The 11905-nt window shown below is 36.9% G+C and overlaps 1 protein-coding gene across 1 annotated transcript; it reads right to left on the bottom strand.

Moving 5' to 3' along the window:
- Positions 1-7015: 7015 nt before the first annotated feature.
- On the bottom strand, positions 7016-9402 carry LOC113720226 (protein WALLS ARE THIN 1-like). Its single transcript, XM_027245167.1, has 6 exons — positions 9209-9402; positions 9000-9062; positions 8345-8461; positions 7972-8206; positions 7247-7398; positions 7016-7148 (listed from the first exon to the last, which is right to left on the bottom strand). Exons 1-6 carry the CDS (start codon positions 9400-9402, stop codon positions 7016-7018), a joined length of 894 nt encoding a protein of 297 aa, XP_027100968.1.
- Between the last annotated feature and the right edge of the window lie 2503 nt (positions 9403-11905).

The raw sequence follows: 11905 nt of genomic DNA on the forward strand, positions 1-11905 counted from the left end.
CGGCCGGCCACCAAGCACGCGACCTCAGCCTTGGTAGCTCCTTCATCTCGCCACACGAGCGTGCGCCGCCTCCTGGCCACCACCTCGCCACTGTTCCTCTCACTCGGGCAACCACCGCAGCTCCCTCGCGCATCTCTCTCTCTCTCTCCCCCGCGGCCGCCGCCAACAGCCCCAGCAGCAGCAGTAGCCATTCACAGCGCGCTACCCGCACGCGCGTTGCTCTTTCGGGCGTCTCTGCCACCAGTCCACGACCGCACGCTTCTCTCCACCATAGCTCGCGCTGTCCCTTCTCGGCACCACTACCCGCTGTCGCTTTTCGTCACCACCGCCGTCATTCTCTACTAGCGCTTTTATTTGGCCATTTTCTACAGTGAAGGTATTTGACAATCGTCCCCCAATTTCTTTTTAATATTGTTTGATGTTGTTGGGTTTACCAGCAATTTTGATTCTGTGACCGATTGACTCGTTTCATTACTGTGGGGTGCACCAGTGGTACTGGTTGAGGTATTTTGACTAGCATTTGTTATTTCTAATTGGTTAGCTGCTTGTTTGAAAAGGAAGAACTTGTAATTGTGTGGTTATTGTCAAATTTCTAAACTACTATTGCTGGAATTGCCGATTTTGAGTTGAGATATTCACTGTACAATTGGAGACTTTGTTGAGATTTTGGATGGACAGAGTATTGCATTTGTTGGTTGAATTGAGTTGAGATGTCTCAGAACTTGGCCGCGTACTTCCATCACATAGGTTTCCCTCCACCGTTCCTACCTACCCCTTAGCTACTCGCGAGGAAAGTTTCGTTGTCTTCTTCGCTTTACTTGCTTTATTACCTCCATTGAGGACAATGTCAAGTTTAGGTGTGGGGAGATTGGATCAGCTGTGTGCTAGTTTTTCTAGTTTTTAGTTTTCAGATGTTTTTCTTTTATTTTTAGTTTGTTATTTGTTTAGTTTTCGCTTACTTTTTTGTCATTTATCTATCTAGCTCTCCTATGACTGTCAAAGTTTGATGTTGGATTGTTGCCTCTAATTCTACTATTGCCAAGTTTTAGTAATAAAAGTGTATTAAGTTAATGTGATCGAGTCCAAGAACATCTCTTTGGTAAATATCGGTGATTGCTTGACTCTTTTGATTTTTGGTTAACTTTTCTAGACGTAAGGGATGATTATTGGCAGTTTCATGTGAATTGGTCCAATTATTAACTTTAGTTCTCCATATTTGAAAAATGAGGCTAGCTGCTGTTTTTGTTTTCTTTTGCTATGTTATTTTGAGTTATCGTGTTATCTGGCTGTGAAATAAGATTGACTGTACTTCGCTATTTGTTACTACTAAGTATCCGGGGATCCTCACCTAAAGTGTCGATTTTCGCGTCAAAAGATAGTAATTTCTATGAGAACGTGGTCGTATGGCGAGATGAGTTGTGTAACCGAGCTCCTCCATCTGGCAAATGCTGGAGTTCGCGTCAAAAGGTTCCAATAGCTAGAGACTAAGTCTTTTGTGCTATTAAAAAAAATTAGAAACGTGAAAAACAAAAAAGTGAAGGTTGTGTTAGTGTGTGATAAAAATCAGTTTGTCGATTTATGCATTTAATGTTAAGATTTTGGTTAATAGTTGGACCGTTTGATGATAAATGTTATGCGCCATTCCTTTTTCTTAGATTAGTTAACCTGGAATTGAAGGAATTTGTGGTTTAGAAGCTAATTGGGGTGAAGTTTCTCGAATTTTGATCACTGATGCTTGATATATGTTTTTTTCTTAGTATTTTGGCAATATGGTAGATAGAGCAATAGCCATTGTCAAATATTAGTGTTTGTTTGCTATTATCATGCTTGAGGGCAAGCATGGTTTAGATGTGGGGAAAATTGATAGGTTGCGATTTTATCATTTATTTTATTATTAATTTTCCCTATTACCTGACCCGATATGGATTAATTATTAGATTCTACTCACTTTTAGAAATTTGCACTTATTACAGGGAGTAGAACAAAAATACCATAACAAGTGCCAATTTGACAATCATCAGGAAAGAGTTCAAGTAGCGAGCATCCAGGGACATTTTTGGAATATCAAGACGCGACCCTTCTTGGTAATTTGGCCGAAGATAGCATTCAAAAAGAAAGGGCTGGAGTCTTCTTCTTCTCGAGGCTGGGCGCCGCAAAGTAGCATTAGAGTAGGATTGGATAGAAACTAGAAATTGCAGAGAACTGGCATTACTTTGGAGTTGCTTTGTTTGACTTTTCCTTCTTAGCTTTTGGGTAGTGATAGTTCTCCCTCGTATGTGAGGAGAAATTAGGATCTTTTGATTTTTCTTCGCATGAGCTTTTAGTAGTTTCTTTTCCTTCTTCGTATGTCAATTTCGAATCCTTCTTCGTATCACTACTTCAGACGAATTGAATTTTCCCAATTTCAAAGGACAATGGCCGCTGTTTTCTTTACAATTTTGTGTGGGTCTCTCGTGTTAGGGATGAACTAAATCCCTTTTTCTAGTCAAGAAACAACGGATGCTTTGCGTCGCCTAAAATTGTGAGATCGATTTAATTTTATCTTTTCCTCTTATTTATTGGTATTTACATATTTTTCGATTGTAGTGCTTATGGTTATTTAATTAATTGATTATCTTGGATCCGGATAGTGAATTGATTTAGTAACCTATTGTCAATTAGGGCATTAAATCCGTAATTGTTTAATTGCCTTGAAATAATGACAACTGGCATGATTGGATTTGTGTCAGAAGAATACGCGAGCTAAACTGAAATAACCCTGGTAGTGTGTTATTTGGTTAGAATAGAGCTCCTCTAAAACGTAAGGCAATTGGGGAATTAAATCTTACGGGCGTACCTATGATTATTTTTCAATTAGGGCAGTGATTAACGGGCGTACCTTTATTACCGACACAGTAAGAAGGGATTGACTGTCATGACTTGTTTGACAGTTATAACCTATTTATTAGTAAATATTGGAATTGCCTTTGTGTCGATGATCAATTAGGTGAACCATTGGTGAATTATTTCTTGGCTAGACATTTAATTATTATTATTCGGATTTTAGTGAATTGTCATTTAATTTTTAGTAGCTTCTTGGATTTTATCTGAATTTCTTTGACTGTCACCTTCTACGCAAAAAAAATCCCCTTTTATTGGTTTGAATTTTGAAAAGAAACAGTTACTCCCAATCCCTGTTGATTCTACCCTACTTACCACTATTTACAAAAATTAACTTTAATTGAGCAAGTTTTTATTATTACATGAGCTCGACAACCTGTCACTGGGCAAGCAAGAGTCTTACATATTTCCCTATCTTCTGCTGTTGGCATTATTCTTTGCCTCTTATCGGATATAACCATATATTGCAATCTGATAGGACATCATAAAAAATCAAATTGAACTTAGGGACACCAAAAAAAAAAAAATTTCTCTAGGAAAGGGCTTTTAGAGTTCCTTCCCGATATTAAGTTTAAAGTTGAAATTCTGGATCTAATAGTTGAGAGCATAAAGGGTATAAGAGAAGTGGAAGGGTTAAAAAGAAAAATACCGTTGATACGTTATTCTTTTCTTTCGTTTCCATCATCTTTATTTTTTCTTTCATTTGTTAAAAAAAATCTCCACTTTTAGTATTGTCAATTCTAATTCTTATAGTTTCTCTTGAAGTTTGAATACTGCCCGGGTATGAGAAACATCAAGAGCAGGCCATCCTTCCAAACGTTCAAATATGTTATATGTGTAAAATCCATTCTGGCCACGTAACAATATGAACAATGGAGTTTTTAAGCATCCTCCGGAACTCCCCCATCATGGTCTCCATGTGCAATTTAATGTCCATGGTTTGGTCACCAACTCCACTAGACATGCTTAGGTAAACCTGCAAAAGACAAACAAACAAACAACTTCCTTTCCTTTTTTTTTTTGTTCTTTTTTTTTTGTCACCCACGCTTGTGTTTCACTCAAGTGTACTGCTATCTAATATCTCACCAAAAAAATTCCTTAGGCTTGCTTGATGCTCGAGTTAAACATGCTAGGAATCACCGTAAGGATAGTTTCTAGACTAGTCAACAAGTGACACGATTCACCGCTGAAATTGCTAGAAAACCTAGACAAGACTCTACCGAGGATTGACTTTTGCTGGAAATTTGAGCTGCGGTTTTCCTTGTGTTTTTGGCCAATACTTGCTGGGTATTTGGTACTGTTAGGGTGCTCACGGGATGTGTAGTTCAGCCCTTAAAATTCAGTCAATTCAGTTCACAATTTTCTGCTCAACCGATTCAAGAAGCACGAGCTATGTTGGTTCACAAGGGTGTGGCGGTTTGCTTGGTTTTTGGATGCTGACTTGGGTGTTAGGGGGGCTATTTAGGTCACTTGAAGGATGGTGAAGGTGTTTGAGGGTGATTTGGACTATGTGTGATGGTTTTCTTGGCTGACTCTAATCCAAAAAGAACTAGGATTAGTTGTAGTTCAAGGTTGGGACTTAGTTCACAATTAGGAAACTAGAGCCAATGTTTCTTCTTTCCTTTTTCTTTCTCTCTTTGTTTTTTCTTTCGTGGCTCAGCTAATTCTTTCAAGAAATGCGAATTCATTCCCAATAACTCCTTCAATTCACATCAAAATTCAAGATTTGCCAAGAGAAGGTTGAAGTTTGCTTCAAGTTTCAAGAAACCCTAGAGTTTGGAACAAGAGTTTCAAGAACTTCCAAATAAGCCTTTGGTAGTCCAAGAACTTCAAGAATTTCGTTCAAGAAGCTCAAGAACTTCCCAAAATATGTTTTGGTATTCAAGTTTTGCAAGAAACAACAAAAAAATTCAAATATCAATGGCAAAGAAAGTTCGGACAGCTCCAAGAGAATTTTCCAGCAATCGACTCAAGAAACAATGAGGTACGTAACATTTTTTTTTTGGCTGGGCAATTTTCACAACCAAAACAACACAATAATCAACAAGAATTATACTTCAATCTGAACAAAAACCAGTAGTATTTAATGACTAAAATTCTGGACAGATTTTGATACAAGAAACAATCCTACTTGAGACGCGACAAGAGCTAATTTATTAAGGTCCAATCCGACATTGAAGCTTGATCACTTGCATCTTCAATTGTTAGCAACATCTTGGTAGGCTTGCAAGAATTCTCCAAGTCAATTCCTTCAATGCTTGAGCACGGTTTTTCTTGAACTTGTACGGCATGAACTAAGGCTTGAAGGGACTCTTTGAACCTCTTAACTCATGCACGTGTCACTGGTCCTTATGGAACCTTCACAGAGTCTACGTAAACATCATGGCCAGCTTGCTCATTCGCATCATCGAACTAACGTAAAATTCTCAATAAATGTAGAAACACAGAACGTTATATGTGCATGAATCGATAGGAATCATAATCTCCAGTAATGCTGCCCAACATACTTGTGAATTTATGAACTGATAGTACTTGTCTTGGTGTAAAAACCGAGGGATTTTATGTCATTCATGAATACTATAGGAATTACAAACTCTAGTAATAGAGTAGCAACGTACTCGTGAAAGGGTTCATCGACAGAAATGTCTTCTTATTGTGGACCTTCAAATTGTGGATCAGTCCTTATTTCCTATTGTGAAGTAGAAATAAATAGTAGTACTAGTCTGACATAACATGTTATCAGAGTACCTGTGTAGACAAATGTTTTTTCTTTTCCATTTTCCATTGCTGAAATGTTTTAATCCAACTATTACTTTTGAGAAATTCTACTTGCGCACTGTTTTTTCAAGGAGAAAAAAAAAAGGGGGAAAATTCTGCATAAGCATAAACCAAGCCAACCCCAGTAACAATTTCCAGCAATCAAGATTACACCAAATCCAGAATTAATTTCAGAAAGTCACGTATTGTATTCGCTTGGTCTCGAGATGTTAGACAAATATTGTATTCAGAGGCCATGAGTACCATGTCTGGCCACGGCATTATCCTTTCCCAATTGGACCCGTTGTAAAGAGAGGAGCTACATTTCTGTTGTTGAATCGGACCTAATTATCAACAGCAATCACGCAAAAGAATCAGCACAAATTTTAATGGCCAAGCACGATAGAACTCATTGTTTAGTTTAAGCTTTTGCGGTGTCAAGTTAAATTCTGGTAAATGTACAAGTGAATACCCTAAAATAGTTTTCAAGGGAACTAAAGAATTATAGCAATAAATTACGTGCACCGCAGATTACCAAATTGTACTTAGAAACTCATCTAACCCATTCTAATTTTTCTTTTTTTTTTTTTCGTGTCAATATTTAATCAACCTACCGAGATCTTATCATTAACACTACATAAGATGTATACGAATTAATAGGGACAATTTTATCATTTCACCAAAATCCTCCTCCTCTTCCTCTTTTTCTCCCTTTAAAAAGAAAAAAAATACCGAGAAAGAGCACCATAGGAGCCTAGAGCTAATAAAAATTTAGTGCATATGCGTAATTATTATATTTCCATTTCAATTATACCAGTGCAGTAACAATTTTAATAACTCCAAATACTATATGCCTATAGTCATGGTCTCCACATATATAATGCATATCTATATATTGTAATTAATTAAATAAATATCATTCAAGTGATTTTTTTATTAACCCCACTATTCCTGATTGTTTTCTTTTATTGTAGGCAACGGTGGTGTTTGGATGACCAAGTATCATCTATCATGAAAATTCTCAAGCGAATGTAAAAACAAAATGAGCAAATTTAATCAGCTAAATCTTTTTGCTTATTTTTATTAGCCAAGTTTTGGTATATTATTATAATATTGGCCTTCCTTTTATTAGCCCAGTTTAGTAACACATTTGAGAACCATGCAACAGAATATATATCTATACTTGACTAACTTTTGGTGCCCTATCGATTTTGTGTATTTAGATATAACAACTTAATTTCATTGATTATGCAAAAAAAAAATTAAATTATAAAATACATTTTTAAGAACCGCTTTTGGACATCATTTTAATTTCTCACTGTGCTTGGGCATCATTTTAATTTCTCACCGCTTGCAAGCACGGTGTCCATCTTTTAGTCTATATTGATTCAAGTGTAGGCTCTACAGATTGACTTTCTGATCCAGCATTTGTTGTCTTGATTTTCATCTCCTTATTCTTTGCCAATAGGAAAGAATATATACCAACGATCATAAAACACATACCAAGTAAGCTGCAAAAATAATAATTACCAATTAATTCTAAAAAAGTTAAACTTTCACATGCGATTAATAATAAAGATGTGCTCCAATACTATAAATCAATGTTTACCCTCCAACACTCAATGCTTCGTTGAGGAAGACAACTTCTCCAATTGTCACAGAAAGCAGACGCAGTGGAGTGAACATCGCGGGATAAGTAGGCCCTCGTTCTGCTACAGCCCAAGAAATCACGCAAAAAGATAAAGCCGTAGCCAAAACTCCCTGAAATGATCGATTTTAATACCACACCTATCATTTTTTTCATATTCAAATTTTTAACACCAAATTAATTGATATTGACATACTATTTTTCATATTCAAACTTTTAACACCAAATTAATTCATATTGACATACTTTTTTTATATTTAAAAAGAAAGAATTTTAGAGTAAAAGTCTCGACTATTACCGAGAAAAAATTATTTGTATTTAAAAAGAGAGAATTTTGGAGTAAAACTTGAGATTATTACCGAGAAAAAGATTGTAAACAACTGTAGATTCCATCCCAATTGCCAAGCTTCCTTGGATCTGTCGATGCACAACCCTATAATTGCTTGTTGCACTGAGGCAATGGTGCAAGTATAAAACGTTGCCCAAAACTTATAAGGATATAGTTCGAATAACTTTCCCTATCAAACATCAATTTTAAGAAATAATCAGGTATGTGAACCAAATTATTATTATTTGTGAGGTTGCAGAGAAGTGAAACAAATACAATGTAGTTTCTATACTAACTAATTTCAAGTCCCAACTTAGATAAAGAACGAAACATAGAATCTACTGAAGACAGTGAATACCTGTGATATGAACCATAAAGCATTAGATAAGCAGCTGCCAATTAGAAATATGGTTCCACGAGTCCAGTTATGAGGCTTGACCTTTTCCATTACGATATGTTGCTCCCTACTGCTGTGGATGATGTGGAAGGCTTTCCCTTTATACAAAGCAATAACCAGTGCGCCAACAAGACACAGTATTGCACTCAAAGTCTTCATCTTGCCAACTATGGTATGTAGCTGCAATTTTTCCACTCTGAAAAATTCAATTGGAAGTAGATTCAAACAATTTATATTTAGAATGTGTTGGAATAGATTTTTTTTTTTTTTAAAGCACAGATATAAGATGAAAAAAACAAGATGTTCAAAAGACTAAGGAGATGATCATGACTACCTTAGAATTACGGACAAGAGAAAGGTGACCACAGGAATGAGGGTAAGGAAGTTTGTTGCATACGTCGCAGTGGTGTCTGCTAGGCCGTAACAAAAAAGTCCCAACGCAATGGTCATCCTGAACACAAAAACACAAAGCAATACATTCGGACACTAATGCCCTCAACACTCTAGTACAGGCAGCTGCCATTTTGGCCGTGGTTTTATGTTTTGTGTTTGAGTGTAAAATATCAATCAATATCAAGAATTCGATTTTAAGTATTAATCCTCAACTGTTACAGAATTCAATTTTAAGTAATCCTGAACCATGACAAATTAACATGTCATAGAAAAGAGCGGTACTAGTAATTAATCCAAAAAGTATAAACTTTCAATTCTTAGTGGTGTTGGCTTGAATGATGGCTGAGAAGACAATAAACAATCAAACCATGTTTAATTTTCTATATCTAAATACCGACAAATAATACATCTTAAGTTTTTTTTTTTTTTTTTTTTGTTTATTCTCATCAAACCTAATTACCCGAGTTAACAATCTGTTGGATTGGCCAAACAAATAAAAATAAAAATGCTACCCTACTAGAAATTAAAAAAAAAAAATTAAAAGTGCTACTTCACTAAATGCCATATCGTGCACAAAAGGAGGAAAAATGGAATACCCGGTTAATCCATCCACGAAGAGCCAGAAGAAAATGCGCCAACTCAACTTCTTTCCACCATCTCTACATTAGAAACCATTAATTAACAGCATGCATAATCACACTATAGCAAAGGATGATTTAAATTACTGTACAATTCTACAAAATGGATAAAGAGGGCCACCAAATATTGAAAAAATATTCAAAATACGTAAGACAGACTTATCAACCTTTCGCGGTAGAGGGCAGGAGGAGCAGTACAAATTGCACCTACAACATGTCGATAAAACAAGTAAGCATAAACAAAGGCTCCTTGACTGAATATTACTCTAGCCAGAATTTGTAGTACGCCACTGATAAGTTGCACGATTAGCATTGCAAGCGCAAATCTTCCATCCTTAATCCATTTCTTCACAGCCACCATTGTGTTTCGTGCGTGCTTCGTCTGTCTTTCTCTCTTACTGCTTCGTCTGTCTTTATGCTTACCCAGAAAGTCGGATCAATATTATTCTGAGCATAAAACACGAAGAACATAAAATGCAGCAACCACGAAGAAAACATTCTGCAACTGAAACCATTTAGCAGCCCACGTAGCTCAGGAAAATTTGAGACAGAACTTTAACATGCAAACGAAAGAAAGCTATGAAACTAGCAAACTTGAACTCATTCATGGGTTCATTTCTGCAATGTTTCAGCTTCTATATGCGCAGGAAGACAGCCATGAACATGAACTCAAAAGAAACATGTAAGCCTGTCTACTAAATCCACAAGACTCAAACCATTAACATGCCAAACTCTAATGCAACGTTTGCTGAAGATTCAACAACGGAAACCCAACAGGACATACGACAACAAAATGGGGAAAACACTTCTGTAATGGCAAAAAACTGTCTGCAACTTCTAATGCTTTGAGAATTCCGTAAATTTTCAGCTATGTTATCACTCAGATTTATTGCACAATCAATACAGGGAAGGAAGGAAAACCATGGCATGCCATCTTAACAAGAAACAAACCATCTAGCAAGAACATCAACTACCCCAAATCTGGTAAACAAAATTTTCAGGACAAGAACATGCAAATCGGGTCTGACCGCCACCAAAAGAAAAAAAAAAAAAGAGAAAAAAAAAATGCAGCAAGAGTTTCTCTGCAAGCACCTTCTGCTGCGAATTTGCAGCTTATTCCATATAGACAGCTATTCAAATAAAAACCCATCAATCAAACTCACACAAACCCCCACGTTCTTATCCCCCAAAACCCAAGTGAAGCCCACAAATTTCTTAACCAAAACAGAAGTATAACTCAAACTTCCTCAAATACAAACCCAGACATGAAACCGAAAGTGTTGGATGAAACGCTACAAAGGACAGATGGCTCTTGGGTTAAAACAAATTTTAGAAACCAAATGATGACAAAAGCAACACCTTCAGACATGGCTATGAATATAGGTAAACTGCGAAGAAAAGAAACAACTTCAGCCTGTGAAATGCAAGTGAACGCAAGAAAACAGCATGCTGTCTCTCATCTTTCGGCTACATTCACAGGCTATGAATTTCGGGGTTTTCATGTCAAGAGATTCAAACAAGTACCAAACTTTACTCTAGCAATCAAGACACAGTATTTCAACATTTAAGCATGAGTAAGAGCCCAGAATCTCTGGTTACGCAGACCAGGTTTCATATGGAATGGAAGTGGACAAGAAAGAAAAAAAAAAAGAAAAGATTGAAGACTACCTATTCACCGCCTTTGGATCTGAAGCCTCAGCTTGAGTTTGATGAAGAATCAGCCCAGGCTTTGATGGAGAAACCTTGCCGTAGCTTTCTTACAACCTCAGCCGCAAAGTTCTTCCCTTTTCTCTTAGTTTCTCCTCTGCTTACTCTCAGTTACGAACCCCTTGCTTGCTGTTTCTCCTCCTCTCTCAGCCCGTCACTGCCCCCAGCCCCGTTTGGCCTCTCCTTACTCTGTTTCCTCGCTCTCTCGCTCTCTCCTCAATCCGCAGCCGCCAACTCTCTCGGTTTCTTTTTCTCAACCTTCCTTCCTAACCCCAGCCGTCACTCCTCCCCCCCAGATTTTTCTCTCGCTGCCCGAAGCTCTATCTCTCGCTCTAGCTCTCACTCTCACCAAGCTCTCCTTTCCTAAACCTAGCCGCCACCTCTTTTTTTTCATCAGCCGTCCCCCCTCTCCTTCTTGTTTTGTGGCCTTTTTATAGGCCCCGAATATCCCCAGAACCTAGCATCAATGGTGCTGTTTTTTTTCTGCATTTTTTCTGGTGATTATTAAGTAACAATCTTGATGTGAACGAAAATACCTTCTTCTTTCCTAAAAAATTTCGTCTGTCTTTATACTTACCCAGAAAGTCGGATCAATATCAATAATGAATTTCGTTTCTTTCATTCAACTAGAGACATGTTTTTGTTTCCTAAACAAACTGAAACTCCTAAGTATAAGAAAAATGAAAAATGTTCATACTGATCATCCGAACAACCAACTTAATTTGCTACCACTACAAGTTTGTTAGGATATGATATTTATTCAAGGTTTGTTTGGAGATATTTTCATCATAGATGTAAAAGGAGGCTTTTTAGGAGATTGAAATTTTTTAAAGTGAATAATGAAAAAGTGATGCTTAAATTTAAGGTTGTAAAGTAGATTTAGCCTTTGAGAAAAATGAACGTATTTGCCGCTAATTTCCCATCTATATTTGTATAGTCGTTTGTTTGTAGAATGTTGAAGACACCCTTTAAGCATGATTTGGTGTCTTGCACGGTTTGTGCTCACAAGAGATTCATGAAAAACTGTCCTATGTCCCAATAAATTGGAAACCGCCTTTGGCTTTCTTGCATGAAGCGAAAAGGTCGTCTCTCGCGTCTTGGATTGACCTTTTCTTAAATTATGTCTTGTTTTGTCGCTGAACCAAAATCTTTATTCT

Source organism: Coffea arabica, chromosome 3e (genome assembly GCF_036785885.1).
Source record: "Coffea arabica cultivar ET-39 chromosome 3e, Coffea Arabica ET-39 HiFi, whole genome shotgun sequence".
Classification (NCBI taxonomy): domain Eukaryota; kingdom Viridiplantae; phylum Streptophyta; class Magnoliopsida; order Gentianales; family Rubiaceae; genus Coffea; species Coffea arabica.